This window comes from Ceratotherium simum, chromosome 12 (genome assembly GCF_057802395.1).
Source record: "Ceratotherium simum simum isolate JZ-2026a chromosome 12, ASM5780239v1, whole genome shotgun sequence".
In the NCBI taxonomy this organism is placed as follows: Eukaryota; Metazoa; Chordata; class Mammalia; order Perissodactyla; family Rhinocerotidae; genus Ceratotherium; species Ceratotherium simum.
In genome coordinates, this window is record NC_141911.1 from 69,519,512 (window position 1) to 69,538,414 (window position 18,903).

The 18,903-nt window shown below is 40.4% G+C and overlaps 1 protein-coding gene across 1 annotated transcript in view; it reads left to right on the top strand.

The window, feature by feature from the left end:
* The first annotated feature begins 464 nt into the window (after positions 1-464).
* The window catches only part of COL25A1 (collagen type XXV alpha 1 chain), a 445,780-nt gene continuing 427,341 nt past the window's right edge, over positions 465-18,903 (top strand). The window contains exons 1-2 of the mRNA XM_087437749.1: positions 465-784; positions 1,864-1,933. Of these exons, the coding sequence (XP_087293875.1) occupies positions 488-784; positions 1,864-1,933 (367 nt within the window). The 5' untranslated portion in view covers positions 465-487. The remainder of the gene's footprint in view (positions 785-1,863; positions 1,934-18,903) is intronic.

Below are 18,903 nucleotides of genomic sequence, written 5' to 3' on the forward strand. Positions count from 1 at the left end.
CAGGGGGGGAACAGGTCGGCGTGCGGAAAAGCCCTGAATAGGTAGAAATAGGCAAACTCACCGAGCCGCAACAGGTCCGGGGCTCGGTGGCGAGCGAGCGGCCGCCCCTCCAGCGCCTCGCCCGCTGTCCCCTGGACCCTGCGCGGCCGCTCTCGGGGACCTCGGAAGGAGTGTCCGTCCTCAGAGGGGCCAGGAGGGCATCCGGGGGGGGGGGTTCTTTGGGGTTTTTTACCGTACTGTCACCAGTCCCTGGACCGAGGGTGCTTGTCACTCCCAGCTGGGAGGGAAAAGAAAGGAGGATGGTCCACGGCTGCGGGTCTCCGCGCTGAGGAGAGCGGGGTCCGGCTCCGCGCCCCGGCTCCCACTCCGCCAACTAGTTGTGCAGCCACTGGCACTGAACTTTGGAGGAACCGGCTCTTTTCTCTCCTTTTAAGATTATTGGAAGTGGTAGAGGGTGGGCGGCGAAGCCGAGGAGCCGACCGCCACGATGCTGGTGAAGAAGCATGCAGGGAAAGGAGGGGGCCGGGAGCTGGGCACCGAGGACCCGAGCCCCGCCGGGCAGCGCTGTGCCCGGACCGTGCCCGTGTGCACGGCCGTGGCGGCCCTCCTGTCAGTGGTGGCCGTGATGTCTTGTCTGTACCTGGGGGTGAAAACCAACGACCTCCAGGCGAGGATCGCCGCTCTGGAATCAGCCAAAGGGGACCCTTCCATCCGTCTGCTGCCTGATTGCCTGGATCAGCTCAAAGCAGTGGTGCAAGAGAAAGTGGAGCGACTTCTGGCCCAGGTGTGAAAGACTGGGGTGTTTTGCACGTGGCTAACATCTTGCACAGACGTGATTCTGTGTACACGAGCAGCCTCTACCCTTACTGTATGCATCCTTGGTGTGGCTGTGTGTGCATACGCTAGGCGACCGTCTATGCTGGCTGCACCGTATATTGTATATGCACATCCTTTGATGTCACCCTCTCGGTCTCTATCATCTCCCTCACTCTTCTTAATGTTTGTATGCTAAACATATATGGAGGTCTAAAAGGGGGAAGGGTGGCCAGAAGGCAGGGTTGCATTTCATCTCTTTTCAGTTTTCTGGAGTGCATGTGACTCTTTTCCAATTTTGTGGAGAATATTCCTTGTAAAGACAGCATCTGTTATATCCTTCTTATGTTATGAGAAGGTTAGGGTCATAGGTGTCATTAATATACAAACGGCAATCACTCTTAAAAGTGAAATAACCCTGTATATGATTTTAAATGAATCACTTCATACATTGAATGTTTTCATATTAAATGTTTAAAAAGAAAAAAATAGTAGCTTTATTTTTTGTAAAGGATGCAGTGCTAGGGGTGTTTATGAATGCAGAGCCATCGGAGTTGAGAGTTGAAAGGAATCTACGTTATGTTTATCAAAACCAGGGGTGGCTTTAGATCAGAGTTAGGGGGTGTTCTGGAACTTGCTTTTCCAACAGAGAGGCTATTTGGCAGTAGTTGCTGCACAACATGATAAGCAGTGGACCTTCGTGTATGAAATACTGGCTGTTTTAAACCCAGAGCTTACCTAGAACTGCAGCCTGTTAATGCCAGGGTTTTGCATTGACTGCATATGCTGAGCTGAGGGAGAGGGTGGTGTTGGTTGAAGAATGGAGAAAGGTATTATACAAGTCCAGCAGTCCTGAAACCATGTCAATGGTCATTTTCTTTCTTTAGGGCTTGGGTACTGTTACCTTTTGACTGAAGTCCAAGTACACGTGTAGACGTTAGTTATGCAGGCTATGAAATGCTGGAAAATCAAGCATATGGCCAGAGAGTCCCTAAAGAATCCATTTCTCTACAAGGCTACTGATGGTTGTTAATACTTCTTTTTCTACAGAAATCCTATGAACATATGGCTAAAATAAGAATCGCAAGAGAAGCACCTTCCGAGTGCAACTGCCCAGCAGGTAAAATGGAACTTATTTAACAAGATTTCCTCTGTAACAGAGCGTTGTAAAACAAAGGTCCTGTGTCTGTCAAGTCTACCTGTAGTAACAGTAAAGAAAGAACGCAGACCCAACTTACTTTAATAAAATCAACATGTCTCAGTCAAAAGAATGGCAAATAAACCCCAATATTATTTTAAGCAGCATACCAAGGTCTGTTATGGGAAAGCAAAGGAGGTAGAGATAATCACCAAGACAAATACAGGCAAGATGCTGCAGAAAGACAAAGTTCTTAGATTGAAAAATATTCTTCAATTTTGTTCAATGTCTATGGTGAAAAGGACTGCAGAACACGTTAAATTCTGGCTTCCCTGGTGGCTAAATTGCATCAGTTCAGGTTTCCATTTGTTCCCTTTGACATGCAATTATGTTAGTAAACCACCTTAACTTCCTCACCTGCTTTTATTCTTGTCTATCAAAAAGCTTCTCTCTCCTCTTCTGTAACTGAAGATGAGGACTGAGAGGAAATTCTTTATCTTGGGCTTCTCATTACAAACTGTTGCATTCTCAGTGACTCCTTAGGAATGGTTCTTATATGTTTAGCATTTTTCTGTGTAGCTTAAGGGAACTGTATTATGACAGCATATTAGTAGAAAGATGGAGAAGAGAGACGTCAATGAATAAAACCCCTGGGTAATCATTAAATCTTCATCCACAGACCTCTGATGCTTGGTAGTCAGTCATCTATATAGACCTAACGATTTAGAGGCCCTTGGAATATGTCCATTGGAAAATATCTAGTGGATTCAACTGGTATAAGCCATGAAAAACTCCCATGAGTCTTGAGATTTTTTATTTCAGATAAATGTAGTTAATGCATTTATGAACATTTTAGTTTCTTTTATCTTATGGAAAAGTGAGTCTTTTACATTTGCTTTAATGTTCAGGAATGTGATACTTAAATACTTATATAAGGAAAGGCTAGTTCCTGTATTTTTTCATATTCTGAGGTTTTTTTTCCTCATGGTAACTTGTTTTGACACAGCTAAACCGGGCACCATGTTTAGAAATTTCAAATGTCAACTCCTGGCTCCATAAAAATTTTATTATTTATGATCTGCTACATGGTTGACCATAATGGAGCTATATATTTTTTAAACAAAGCCCTTTCAATTGAGAAGATGTATACATTAGGTAACAGGACAACAAAGAGTTAATGTTTGACATTGTGGATTTCATTCTTAGTTGTTTTAAGTTGGGAAAGACCTCAGAAGCCAGAAATTCAAGGAAGGCACTTTTCTAGTGCAGGAATTAGCTGGAAACAACCTCATCAGCCTGTGAGGATTATTTAAATTCCCGAGACAGTTGGTACAGGACTGATCATACCACTTAGAGTCTAGCGTTTTCTGTCTACAGTACTCTTGCTAGCTGTGTGAAAAATAACTAGTGTTTAATAGGATTCTCAGTGAACTTGGTAAAAAGTAGGAAAGTGACAACCACAGCACTGAGTTCTGTTTTTTGTGGATATAACTGCTTCGTCATCTTTGATGTAAGCTAGTTGTTGAGGTCTAACTTGTCATCTGGAAGAAAGCCATTAAATTTATATTTACCATATATTATCTTGGAAGATCATTTTGAACCATTTTTCTTCTTAACATACTAATTTTATAATAAAGGGTGATTTCACTATAATAACATACATAAATAATAAATGGTGATTCCCTCGGCTTTTTCTTTGGCTCTCACCAAAGAAATGGCTGCTTTACTTTCTTGCCACCACTAGAGCTCCACATTACATCAGTTTTCACAGGTTCCTTGAGAGGTAAACATTTGAAGGTGTACATTCCAATACACAGAATCAAACAGGTTTCTTGCTGACAAATCACTGTTATGGAAACACTCTCTTCTGCTTGTGGAATAATTAGACATCATCAAAATAAAAGCATTATGTTGAAAATAGTATCCCAGGGGAAAACGAGTTATTTTGAATTACGGTCAGCGAGGTATTGTCTTAGGGAATGCCTAAGGCCAAGAGGATTAGCCAGGAGATACAGCTGGTCCCACCTGGTTTGGCTCTCACCTTGGTTTGCAGTGATGAAGAGTTGTCACCCAGACATCTGGTGTAGGGCAGAATGAGACAAGTCTGTGACCTCAGCTCAGTTCCTGTGGACAGATACCCACCCTTGAAGCTGACACTCTTGTTGACAGTCTCCGTCAGAGAGCCAAGGACTGATAGCAAAGGATTAATGCTCTGTTGTTTGTGCTCACTCTAATTGCTTTGGATGGAACTCAGTCCCAGTGAGGTTTATCCAGATAGGACACTAGGAAATCATAGAATTTATAGATTTTTTTTTTCTTTTTAAATGTAGGAGGGAAGTTTTGTGGGAGAGGGATGAGAAAGACTGTTCTTGAATGGTTTCTGATTGTAGGGGAAGCACTCTCATTTAATCTTCACAACAACCCTGAGAGTTAAGTATTGGTAATATCATTGTACAGATGAAGAAACTGGGCTCAGAGAAGGTGACTAACTTAACATAGTAAAGGCAAGGTTGGGATTCATGCCCTCATCTGACAGAATCCAAAGCCCCAAGTCTCATGAGGAATAGAGAGTGAGTATAGCTTTTGGAGCTGGACGGTTCTGGGTTGGAATCCTGGGTCTGCTACTAAATAACTATGTGACCTTGGTCAAACTAATCAACTTCTTTATGTTCCAGTTTCCTCATCTGCAAAAAAATGGCTAATCCTGACTTCCTCATAGGTTGATAATTGACCTAAAGTCTGGCATATTAGATGATAGCAGTTACTGTTCTTCTAAATATATTATGTGCTGCTTAACTCTCATCTGGTCCATGGGGACACATGATGTAAGTGGGAGAACTGAGAGCTGGAGATGTATAACTCTCTTGAAACCCAATGGCTAGTTGATGGCAGGTTTTGGACTAGAATACTATGCTTAATTAAACAAATATATCTGTAGATATTCTTGTAGACAATCAGATGAGTCACTCTCTCTTGGTGCTACATCAATGAAGACTGGTTCTTTACAGATATTTATATTAGTCTACTAAATTGTTTTTATCAAAATTTCGGGAAAAACTTTTGACCTTGTAGGTAAACCATGATTGAAATAGATAGAACCTGGGCTTCAAAGAGCGTGGGGACATTAAAGAATGTCTTTACAGTTTTCATACCGTATCTTTACAAAAAGAAGAACTTTATCTGACTCATTTTCAAGCTTATTTTTAAATCGCTTTATTGAAGTATAATTTATAATATTTACCCATTTAAGTGTATGATTTAAAGATTTTAAAATATATAGAGTTGGGCAACCATTACCACAATCTGATTTTAGATCATCTTTGTCACCTCTGAAAATTCACATGTACTTTTTTCATGTGCTCAGGAGAAGCTCTATTTTTTGAATATTTACTTTAAAGAAACTCCAAAATAAAACTTAAAAAAACCATACAAATTGCAGCTCTGTATAGCAGAATATTTGATTTAGCAGTGGCTGAACCATGGAAACTCAGCTGGCTTCTGTGGCTTGGCCTCTGTAAAACTTGACTCTCATAGGAGAGAATAAATTGGCTCTTTGCTATGGCTGTAGAATTCTGTTTTGGGTTCTGTTCTTGGAGTCCTACATAAAGTATATATAAACCCAGCATATTTATGAGAGGGTTTCTGTGTTCCAACAGATAAAGAACACTGGGAGCCAGGCAGACAACCAAAAGATGATTAGATCACAAAGGTTTTTGTACCTTACTCATCAGCAGTGTTTCCTGCTGAGGGATTAGATATAAGAACCTCTGTGGTGTAATGGGCAGAGAATGTGAATGGGCAATAAAGAAGCCGGCGTTCTAATCCTGGCTTTGTTATTAACACGTTATACAATATTGGGCAAGTCATTTCCAAGATATACTTTTACAGACTCTATTTTCATTATCCCCAAAGTAGGAGTGTTGGACTAGAATGATTTTGAAGGGCGTTTGTTGATTCTCTGGGTACAAAGCCTGCTGGGTGCCAAATATCATGCTAGGTGCTGGGAATGTGCTGATGAACTGGCGGACTTGGTGCTGCTCTCCTGGAGCCTACATTTCAGTGTGGAAGACAGACATTTATTTCAACATGAAGTTACAGGCATGACAAGTGCAACCAAGAAAAAGAGCAGTGTGCTTTGCAGCACGTGACCAAAATTTCTTCCGTGTTGTGAATACTAAGGATTGAAAAAAAAAGGGGAAATGCACACTAGGAGAAAACCACAGTATGAGAAGATCTGGCTTCTGATTACAAATAAAAGCTCTGGCAATGGATAAAAACCTGATTTGTATAGCCTCCCCTGGCTTGTGGCTTTCTGAGAATTTGTGGTCTGATGAAGGTACGCTGGTACCTGGTTTACCCACAGTGATCCCCAACTGAAACAAAAAGTGCCCTTAATATATAAAGAGTTGGGTAGATAGGGTGGTGATTTATTCTACATTTCTCCTGCGAACAGTGAGATTTGGGTTGAATAAGAGTTGAAACTTCCTGCCTGGTGGTACTGAACGGTACCACTGGACCCAGCTCTTCTGTGTTCACTGATAATGATGGAATGTAGCACAGCTGGTCACCAGCTCAGAGGGTTTAGCTAGATGAAAAAGATATACTACATAACTTCTAACGTCCCTATACCTCCTCCAGGTCTATGAAAATGATTGTGTACAAAATGAGAATAAATGTAGGCAAGTAAAAATATCCTGGATTCATAAATGTGAGTGATACAGCCTCTGGGGAGTGGCTTTGTGGCATTGTCTCAGTTCTGGGTGGAAATAAATGTTAACTGCAGCTTTAAGGTTCTCTATCCTCTCACGTCATATGAGAAGACATTTAAATTACCTTGTTACCATACATTTACTTTATCATATAAAGCTTGTATTTCCTACTAACACGGTTTTTCACTTATGCTGTCCGTTTTTCCTAATGAGCCATACAATGAGGGGAACGAATTCATGAGGTAAGGGCACAATCATGTGTAGATCTTCAGTTATGTAAGGTAAATAATATTGAGAACTGGTGTGTGGAAAGAAAGCAAATTAAAATGCTGTAAATGTTATTTAAATGAGAATAGCAGGCATTCCCCTCCTCCTGTAAGGCCACACAATACAATGTGATGTCTGAGTGCCTCAAAGCCTCCATGTTACATGGTCTCAGTCCTAATGAGTACAGCAGTCTGGGTGTAACACTTTAGTTGGTCCAGTAGTGACAGCTGGCAAAATGCCCTGTCACCCAAAGGACCAGGGACAAATTGCCTCTTGAAGCAGCCTTCTTGTTTGTTAGCTTTTCTTCTGTTTCTCTTTTCTAGAAGTTATTAAGAAGCGATTTCTCCTAATACTCTTTTCTCTTTCTTACCTTAGTAGTTCTGTGTTTCCATGAGCTGGGAATTATATAAGAGAAGGGCATAAATTCTGCACAAGAGTTAATCCTTTCCAGCTCATTTGAAGAATGTGTAGGTACAAGCAGCCTCTCAGGGCCATAATGACCTATTGTGCTTCTGATGGGTTTGTAGCTGTGCAAAATTGACTACATGGCATTTACAAAAACAGTATTCGCATGTCAAAATGAGGTCTAGGAATGGAGAAGGAGGGCATGCTCTCATCGACAAGATTAGGTAAATGGAGAACTGGTGGAGATCATGCCAGAATCAGGACTGTTTTACAGTCCAGGGGACATTTCCTGGTGCAGGGGGAACCTCGCTAAACACGTGTCAAAATAACATCAATCTATGTTATCTTGAGTGGAAACCATCCAAAACCTATTATGAAAAGTCTTTTTATTCCATCTTTCCACTTTATAAACAATACTTGGTGGTTTGTTGGAAGCTGGGAATGTGAAAATAACGGATGAGTCAGACCGGGCTGCAGGCTGGAGCCCAGTAAGCGACCGCTAAACATAGAAGCAGCCCCACCCGCCCTGATTGGCCAATATGAATGAAGTTCCAGGCAGTGGTTTAATGCACCATGATATTTAACACTTTTTTGTCAATTTTTGTTAAAAGTGACTGTGGCATACCCACATACTGAATTCTTAGACATGCATAGTTACTGTTTCATTTGGGATGTGTTCAGTAACCTTGCAGTTAAAAAATATTTTAGGGGCTGGCCCGGTGATGTAGTGGTTGAGTTCACGCTCTTGGCTTTGGTGGCCCTGGGTTCGCCTGTTCAGATCCTGGGCGAGGACCAACGCACCACTCATCAAGCCATGCTGAGGCAGTGTCCCACATAGAGCAACTAGAAGGATGTACAACTATGACATTTAGCTATCTACTGGGATCTTGGGGAGAAAAAAGAAAAAAAGGAGGAATATTGGCAGCAGATGTTAGCTCAGGGCCAATCTTCCTCAAAAAATAAAATAAAATAAAAAAATATTTTAAAATCGACTCCTAAGAAGGAGGTATTGCAGAAGAATGGAAGGCAGAGGTAAGTGGAAATCACTTACAAATTAAAATGGAGCACTTTTCATTGGTATCATGTATTCCTTCAAATGACTATTCCGTAAGTCATTTAAATAAGATTCCCTGAAGAAATGTCACCAGATGCAGGCAGCTTCCCTTTGTGACCACAAGGAGGAGGAACTGAGCCGAAGAGTGGGACTGCCTCTGTTCTGTCAGCTCCTTTTCGACTAAAGTCCTAGCTGATTTCTCTCTCTTGACTTCTGTTTGCAATGGAAAAAATCAATGGAGGAAGCAAATAATTTCCTCCATCTGTGTTTGAAGCTGAGAATGTCCTATCAGCTTTAAGATATTTAAAACAATCTAGTAAATTTCACATTTATATTAGTGAAAGTTTAATTATTTAGTAGATAAATTCACAGATACGAACTTGAGGCTAGTATTCCAATAGCTAGAATAAATGAACTAAATGTGGTTGAATTTACCAGCTGGGAATTTTGTGCTTACAAGTAATTTCTTAGCATCAAGCATCATTTGAATCACTGTCATGCTTTTGACGTCATTTCAACTGGAGTCTCCATTTCAACTTCAGTTACCACATAATGTGATAGTTGAAATGCGTTATTTTTCTTATGTTGTGTTCCTTTGATTGCTTAGTCTGATTTGCCAGGAGTGTCAAAAACTGTGTCTATTCATTTGTATATTAATAATTTAGATTTTAGAAGCTCTAGGCTTCTGGATTATGTACACGAAGTTTTTATTCTTGTTTTTGAACTGTGGTCAGCACATATCTGAATACAGTTTTCACGTTTAGGCTAAGAGGCTGAGTAAATTGGATGGACTGTAGTCAGCTCCAGTTTGTACCTTATGGTAATACTGAGTCAGAATATGTCTGACTAGAAGTAGCCTGGTCATGGCAGGGGTAGAGTCTGTTTTCCTTTCTTTACCAAAGAGTTCACATGTCAGGAAGAGTAAAAAGGGGGAGGAGAAGCCACCCATGTCCCACAGTCTCTTGGAATCCTGTCTCTTGACCATCATACTTAGCAAGCTTGGTATCTTCAAGTTCCTATTATAAGGTCAATCTGGACGATGGTTGGAGAGTCAGAGGAATTCTCCATTATAGCTCTGTCTCCAGCATCCTCTTTTGCTCTTGTGGCAGCTAATGGGAGAGAAAAATCTCATAGGAGTCTCTCTTTCAAGTCTGTTACAGGGCCAGAATGGTGTTCTTACTTTTGATCCTTAAGATGATATGCCTGGAAAACTGACACAGTTCTTTCCCAGCATTCCTGTATCTTAGGTCGATTCAGGCAGCTGTTAAAGGCACGTTGTTTGTGTTACCCTTCTAGGAATTGTGAAGTTCCGGTTTGTGTCTCCAGGACTCCAGAATCCAGCCGGCATGTTTTAGATGTACGTGATATGATCATAAGATAAAACATTTCCATAGACCACACACAAAAACCAATCTTTTGACTTTAAAGTCACGCTAGAATTGCTGGCAAATTCTAGGGCTTTGCCATAGAATCTTGGGACACTAAAAATCGTTTTTTACTGAAAGAGTTAGGGCTCAAGGTCAGAGCAGATGAAGTTCGAATGGAAATAAGCTTCTAAAATAAATGGCTTTCTGAAGATGTTATCAACCTGGTTGGGGGTCAGGTGAGTTAAGGGGGTCAGGATCAGGTGACCCTTGGGGGCAGATCCTGATGCTGATGCTAAGTGGTCTCACGGTATAACTGCATCCTCTTCCCGAGGGAGTGGGCTGAGAGTCCATTCTACCAGTGTCCTTTATGAGCTCCATACCGGGGTTCTGGTGTGTATCTGGGTATCTGGGGCTTATTGTAGAGTTCTCTCTAGAAGGTTCTCTCTAAAAGTGCATGAGGATCATAATGAAGATCTGTCGACTTGGTTGAGGACTTTTATTGTGGTTTATCTCTTTACATACACTAATATTCTTATCCCCATGCCTTTTAAACATTTTCTCTGAGGACTTTGTGAGCCAAAACATATTAAAGCTAATGCAGATCTTGGAGATCAAGTAGCTCAGGTGTTTTCCAACATTTCTTAAAGAGGCTGAACCTTTTAAAAAAATGAAATCTTATGAGAAAACTCAGTGTATGGGATCAGATACGGTGTTAGCTACACACTGGTTGACTTCGGAGTTCAGAGGGGGCAGAGGCCAAAACCCCATATGCTCTTTCTTTCTCTTTCACGCCTCTGCCATGACGGCCCCTGAGGTATCTCCAAAGAACCTCAGGACTCCGTAGGATACTGTTAGAAAATGACTGAGGGGCCAGTTCCCAGTGTGATCCCAGCTCCTGTGTCCAGAGATGCCATGTATTGTCAACACAGTATACTCATTTCCAGAGTTCTGTAACTAGAAGCTTTACTAGGAATGAGGGAAGCAAAATTATTTATTAAAATGAATGGAATCCAGAAATGACTATTAATATAATATTGTTCTTTAATGGGTTGTAACAGTCCGGCAAAGGTGCTGTAGTCATCCAGTAGCACTGGAAAGTGAGGAGAATGCACTGTGCAGCTGAGCATGGTCCTATTCTTCAGGAAAGCGATGTCTCACAGAATCCTTTTTCTTAAAGTCACTTATTTTTCTTTTTGCTGGGAAAGATTCGCCCTGAGCTAACATCTGTTGCCAATCTTCCTCTCTCTTTTTTTCTCCTCCCCAAGTTTTAATAGTTGAGTATTCTAGTTTTAAGTCCCCCTAGTTCTTCTGTGTGAGCCACCGCCACAGCATGGCTACTGACAGACGAGTAGTGTGGTTCTGTGCCCTGGAACTGAACCCGGACCGCCAGAGCGGAGCATGCCGAACTTTAACCACTAGGCCATCAGGGCTAGCTCATTACTTATTTTTCCTCTTCAAGTCACAATATTGTCCTTGTTTTTTATGAGTTTTCTGTGTTTTTTCAAATTTCTTCCTTTATATTTTTACTTACTGTTTAATTCTAGATATTAATATGGGGTTTTATCACCAAGTTACAGCAATCCATTGCCTTTTTTATATATTTATTTAAAGCAATTGATTTTTTAACTAATAGTTAATACTTAGTTTGCAAAGTGATATATGAAAATAGCTACCCCCAAGTTATATTGTTTATAGAATACTTATATTGTGAAAAAGTTGTTATTAAAATGCTTCTATGATCTTTGAGACTTTCTTACTTGATCTGATTCTTATTTGTGTGAAACTGGTGATGCGTATGTATTGAAATTTAAATTGAGAGTGTGATGAGAATATATGAATTGTGCATCTGTGTTTAAATAATAATAGGAAAAATCTTCAGGAATTAACAATATTTTAGCCAATATTGAGTAATATGTATAGTACATTTCAGAGAGCAAGTGTAGATCTGGGTACAGCATACTGTAATAATACTGCAAAAGGGAATTTGAGAGACAGTACTCTGCCTGCCACGGAAATGAATGCCCACTGTTGTCAGCAGTGCTGTTTTCCGTATGAGTCGCTGGTTGTGGACAGTAGTTTGGCTGAGGGTGACACCTTCCTCAATTGTGTTATTAGATAGATAATAGAATGACTGATTCTATTGTTCTTTAATAGAACATCTAATAGAATGACTGCAGCTATAGAAGTTATTGAGCTTTGGTGAGCAATTTATAGTCTCAAACTGTGGACTTCCAGGAAGTCTGGAAGAGAAAAATAACTTTTCTTTTTTTAACTACTGTAGTTATTGTCTTTTGAGAGAAGACAATTATCGGTAAAGCGGCAAAGGTAGGAATGCTGACTGAGTACTGAAGGCTGGAAAGATCGTAAATGCCAGCCAGAGCTATTAGAAGCTGCAAAAGAGACATTTAACCAAACAGACTGTATCCCTTAGATTTACTTCCAAAACCCTATAGATATACTGACAACTTCCCAGGATCTTAAGCAGCCAACCTGACAGTGTGTCATAGGACTACTATACAGGTTATGCATCTGGAAGTTTTTAATAAAGAAAACTCTAGCATTGAGAAATTACACCGTAAAGAAACCAGGGCTCTTATGTTCTTGTCTATAGTTTCTTTCGATGCAAAGTTATTTAATGCTCTAAATTTTAGCCACTTCTGAGGATACTTTCCTGAATATTGGTTTGGTTCTGCAATCAAGTGCTGTGTGAGAAATGCTATGTGTTGATGGTAAAATTTATGTTACCATTTTTGGACTATTAAAAAAAGTTAATTATTTTTATGGCAAAAAATATCCTTGAATTGAGAGGTCTGAGGTGTATTTTCTGTTTTCTCTGTGTGAGCCCGTGACACCTTAGACTCAGAATGTATTTTATTCTTTTAAGCCTTCATCTGAGCAAAAAACCCTTGCTTCCAGTATCAATCCTCAAGAAGAAATCCTGGACAGAGGAATTTTATAATCATCACATTTATCCTCTATCTATGCATCTCATACATCATTTTTCTCACCATTTTCAATTTTTGACAAGGCTTCACTTTTGTTTAATTGTAGTCATATGCCGCTAACATTTTGAACATTCACACGGCTTTTGCAGTTATAGGATGTGATGAGATTAATCATGTTCATTGAACTCCTGAAAACCAAGAGTGAATGTAGCGAACACACCCGTAGACGGAGAAATGATGCTCTGTCAGGCTCTTGATGAGCAAACATTGTCCTAATTCGGTGTGTTATTGACGAACAGAGTGGATGGGATTGTCTTTGGGATGCAGCCATGTATTTACAAAACTACAAAAACAGAGATCTTCTCTACTCTTAAGTAAGAACTCCCATTCTAGTCAGGCCATTCTCTTTTCTGTCCTCCCTGCCCTTCTCCAGCACGAATGGAAACACTGTTTCCCCTCCATCCTACTGAGGACACTCTATCCGGCTTACTGTTCGCCTCTAATTTGATCAGTCAGGCGCTTCATCACCCTTAGGTCCTGAAAGCTCTGGCCTTTCCTGGGCAATAGCTATACTTATGATTAAATCCAGCAGCATAACTAAGAAAACATTACTGGTAAATATCAATACTTCTCCCAAATTTCAAAAAGTAACTAATTGTTTTCTCAAAAATTACTGTTAAAAGATAATTTTCAAAAAAGGTAAAATCGTGACTTTCATACAAATATAAAATGAACATGTGTTAAAGATTTTGCTTAGGGCCGGCCCCGTGGCTTAGTGGTTAAGTGCGTGTGCTCCGATGCTGGCAGCCCGGGTTCGGATCCCGGGCATGCACCGACGCACCGCTTCTCCGGCCATGCTGAGGCTGCGTCCCACATACAGCAACTAGAAGGATGTGCAACTATGACATACAACTATCTACTGGGGCTTTGGGGGAAAAATAAATTTAAAAAAAAAAAAAAAAGATTTTGCTTAATCACTAAAGAAGTCACTGGTAAGATGTTATAACCAGTTCAAATGAGAATTTAGACAGACACATTTATAGTTCCAGAATATTGAGATCATTGTATACACGGAGACACAACTGGACTTTTCCACAGTGAGGGAGGGAGGTTAGTTGCACTCAGTCGGAAAGAAGTTGCATGTCTATAGATAAGAGTTATTTTGCTTTGCTCTCGGTTATCTACAACTTACAGAGTTTAAAATAGCTTCCACAGCATCAGAATCAGATAAGCGGGAAGGTGTGTTCTAGACAATGCTTGGTTTTCCATGGAGCAAGTATTTTCCCGACATTACTAAAGCAACTACAGAGGAAAAAATTCTTTAGGTAAGCAGAATTTTTTTTTTGTTTTTGTTCTTCAGTGTAGTCATGGTTATTATTCTGTCTCTCCTTCCATGATCCTATCTTATGGGTTATGTGGTACTTAATTTTCTTATTGTTGCTAAAATTAGTTGTTTAAAGGACACTGCCTTTCAGTTTGGCTTTATCCACTTGATATGCTAGACCCATGGGGATAGTGCTGATTGCTATGCCTGTGTTACTGGTGTGATTTACATAGGTGGCCTTTAAAATCGTAACACTGACAATTTGTTTAAGGTAGAGGCCACTTTGGGAGATGCAGCTTCCTGTATTTCTATATCAATGAGTAGTTCCACTGACGTTAAAGAGTTGCTGACCTTGCCCTTGTGTTTTGGGATATTATGGCCAAGCCATTACATTATTTACATAGGCCACGTTCCCCTGATGTGAGCGTGTGGGTGCCTCTTTGTGCTATTATTTTGGCAATGCTGTCTTTGCTTTCAGATATCATATCTATGGTCTGGCTGTTCCTTGGACGCTTTCGTCCAGGGCCCATTATGTTCATTCATGCTTTAGACAAGGTGCCTTTAGTCCATCCTTCTAAGGTTGACTTGCCAGTTCCCCATCAGTTACCTCTCCTATCGGCCTCTGCCTTGTTTGATCTCTCTCTACCACTACCTGCCCAGAATGTTCACTTTACTAGCACCCCAAACAGCTCAGCCCTCACCTCCTCAGGTATATGGATGCTCTTCTCTCCTCCTACCTGTTTCAGTTGCTGCCACCTTTTGTCTGAGCCCACTGGATTTTGGGAGAGAAATGGCTGAAGCTAGATAATGGCCTTGGCTATACATTCTAGGAAGAAAGTCTGTCAGAATGGGGGCTGAAGGCGAGAGGGATACATTGAAACTACACAGTGATTGGGGGGTTTTGTAGGGAAATATTTACCTTCATTCAGAAGCAGTTTGTGTTCTGGTAGTCTCATATTACTAGGTAGAGGAGAGAGTTAATTATAAATTTAATTTTAGATATTAGTATCTAAAAATTATATATTGTGGGTGGTAAGTGACCTCTGCTATTACCTAACTCAACTATGGCAGAAGTGGAAAGGTCATCTGTATTGCAGTCTTTTAAAAATCTTTTTATTTAATTAACTAATAAAAATTTATTGCGATTTATTGTGGACAAGACCCTGTGCCTTATGTCTTACTATTTAAACAAAGAAGTAGATTGCTAAGCTCTCGTGAAGGAATAATGGTGTCAGGTGTGCAGACCAAAGACTGCAAGAGACAGAAAAGCTGTGAAAGAGAGCCTGTAGCCAACAGTGTCCAGTTTTAATGGATTTAAAACTACAATGACTGGTATTTGAACTTCTAATTCCCGTTCATTTACTTTTCACAATTTCAAAAATAGCAACATGTTATTGGAGAAGTTGGTATTTGAATTTTTTTTTAAACTTTTTTCTAGAAAATTGAAAAGTTCTCTCATGAGTATTGTGATACTTTGCAGAAATGCTGGTGACACACCAATGAGAAGGTTTGTCTGAAGGTAAATTATCTCTGTCAGTTGTTAGGTCAAGTGTGACATCTTTAGCCCCTCCCCCGGCTACCTTCCATGGCCGTTATTCTTAAGGAGACTTGCAGGCTCTCTTGAAGGTCAGTTCAGATTCTGTGGCCATGTTTTCTAGTGAAGACAGACTCTCTTGGATTATAAAGAGCAGAGATCCACTCAGGTGACCTTAGATGACAGTGGTGCAGGGATTCTCAGCTTTGTCACTGTTGACATTTTGGGCTGGGTAATTCTTTGTTGTGGGGGTGTCCTGTGCATTGAGGAGGCTGAGCAGCATCCCTGGCCTCTCCTCTCTAGATACAAGTTGCAGCCCTCAGTTTCCACAACCAAAAATGTCTCTAAACATTGCCAAATGTCCCCTAGGGGTCAAAATCACCCCCAGTCGAGAAGTTTTCTTTTAAGGATACCCAGTGAATAAGGAAGGCAGGAATATCAGCTCTGCAGCTGGCCCCTCTGGAAGAACAGGAGATGGAGGGTGGTCAGAACAGTTAGGATCTGGTATTATCATCCCCTCAGCAGGAGGCATCCAGAGAGGGGCCCTCTGGGCTTAAGAATTTCTGCGGCTGCTTTTGTCAAGGCTGCTATCTCCTCTCTCTCTCTCTCTCTCTCTCTCTCTCTCTCTCTCTCTCTCTCTCTCTCTCTCTCTCTCGCCGCTGCTTCTCTTTTTTGCCTTGGGGTCCAGATGCTGCTCAAGGTCGGCCTCTTTGTGTTTGATTACAGCATCATTGTTATTTTTATTAAAATAATATGTGCATATGAAAAAAAATGCAAATATCTGTGTTAAAATGGTAGACAATATCTCTCCCCAGAGGCGACTAGTGTTATTAGTTTGTTGTATATCTTCCCAACACAAATTGACTTACATCATTCTTTTTAAAGGCTGTAGAGTATTCTATTGTATAAACGCACGAAAAGTTATTCAGTAAGAAGGCAGATCACTTCTGAAAGTTCGGATCCTGCTTCTGATTCCTGGGTTTCCTTTTTCCTGAGGAAGTTTGCTTTGATTCCTACGTCTGTTCCACACAAACTGAAGCTGTATATGTGGGAGCTTCATAAATACTTGTTGACTAAATATGTTGCCGATGTGATGTGCTGATGATAAATATTTAGCAACCGCTCTCAAAAAAAAAAAAAAAAAAAGAGCCCTGATTTGCAGCATTTGCAGATTTTCGGAGTGTAAATATCCCACTAGGGTCGATTTCAGGTTATCAGAGTGATTTTAGGAGTGATACGTTTAAGTGTTTATTAGCTTTGTTTTTAATATAGTTTATTTCATTGTAGGTTTATATGAATTTTAATAATGACTGTGTTTATCAATGGGCTTGCAAAATCCCAAACGTTGAGCCATCCGCTCTCCTGAGGCAGCTTCCAGCTCCCGCCAGTGCTGGTGTCCCTGATTCCATGTAGAGGGTACTGCGTTGTTCTTGATAATGTTGTCTCCAAGTGGTCATGCTGCCTCTGGTAGTATTTTAGAATCTCAGTGTTGGGAGGGTCTTTACAGGTTATCTAGACTTACAGTGCATCTGGCTTGAATCCCCTCAGTGACATTCTGGCTAAATTATGATTATCTCTTGACTAGGCCATTCAGTCTTTGGACTGGTTTGTTAAAAAGGCTTCTTTTTGTTAGGTTGAAATTCATCTATTATGGGCATTCACCATTTGATTCTGTACACTATCCCCAACCTCCATCATAAAAGATAAATCGAATACCTCTGTAGTATGATAACTTTTCCAATATTTGAAATCACCTATTATATTTTCTATTGATGTTTTTATGCTTTCTGTTGACCCTTAGCTCATTCAGGTGTTCCAGTTTGTCTACTTCTTTCTTCAAGTGTTGCACATTGATCTGAATAAAGCTGCAAATGGGGCTTGACGGGCATATACGAGAGAGAGAAAAGAAAACTTCCCTGCTTCTAGATGCTATACTACTAACCAATATAGCCTAAAATTACAATAATTTTCTTGCTGGTCCTGTAATTCTATTGACTGACATTGAGTTTAGAGTTGATGAAAACCCCTGAATATTTTTCATATATGCTGCTGTTAAGTCCTACCTTCCACTCTTGATTGTACAGTTTTTTCAGTAAATTCTTTTGGAGGGAGGAGGCAAGTCAAGACTTTGTATTTATTTTCACCTGTTTTTATAGAACCCAACTTCAGCATTGTCAGGATTTGTTGGGATCGTGATTCTTTTGATAACTTTCCAACTCCTCTTGGCTTCATAGGATTTGGAAATCTGGTGAACTGCCCAGCAGTGTTTTCCTCTGATTCTGTGGTGAAATGCCTGGGCACGAGCGTTCAGGACGGAGCCCGCTGGCTTCCTACTGGTCTCTCCCAGTTGGTTGCAGTCAATCTACTGATGAGCAGCTTGCAATTGTCTTTCTACCAGCGGTCCATCCACTCAGTTGTCCTTCGTGTATTGCAGTGCATCTAGATGTGTTCCTCAGACCACTGTTTCTTTCTCATGTTAACAGGTGCCCTGAGGAAGAAAGTTTTCAAGAGGAATTATAGGCACACTGGGTTAAACAAATATAGGTAGATTTATTTACTGTAGGATTTGTGTATGGTGAATCTCCAAAATGGGGAATATAATGTATCAGTTTTAAACTTTTGTGGTCATGGAACACTTTTTTCCTTTTAGATAAAATAATACTTCTAAGGGCAAATGGTTCTGTAGGTTGATAAATGTTTTCCACCAGAGCAAAATATAGAGAAGTAATTTGGAAGTTTTCAGAACTGTAGCTGAGATTGTCCAAGGTTAGTTAGGAAAGTGGCTCCCAATGTGCAGAAGTAGAGCTTCATGAGTCGTAGAAAGGAGGAGACGGAGGAGAAGGAGGATGACACACAGTGTAGCTGGCGATACTCCAGGGAGGACTGACTTCTCAAGCCAGAGGCAAACTCAAATGCAGGCAGGTAACGTGTGATGTTTATTAGAGAGGATATCCTGTCGTCAGATTGGAGTGTAAGACCCACCTACAAGCACACAAATAATTTTTTAAAACACTTCGCCAAACAAAGCAGATCTTTGGGTGTTATTTAGTGTGGTCTAAAGGCTGAACTTGATGATAGCAGCTGCCTAACTCAACTAAACACAGAAGAACTCCTTTCATTTTTGGAGAAAAATTGAATAACATATATCTTATATAAACTTCTTCCTTTTCAATACAATTATCTTGGCTAGGTAATGCTGTTTAGTTTTCTTTGTGACACATTTCAGAGTATGCAGACTGTTCTTATGTTGACTTAGAATATTATAATATTTATATTTCCTTAAAAATATGAGCTTCATACTTTGTTTCTTTAATGCTCCAGCATGGGTAGAGAAATAATAATAGAAC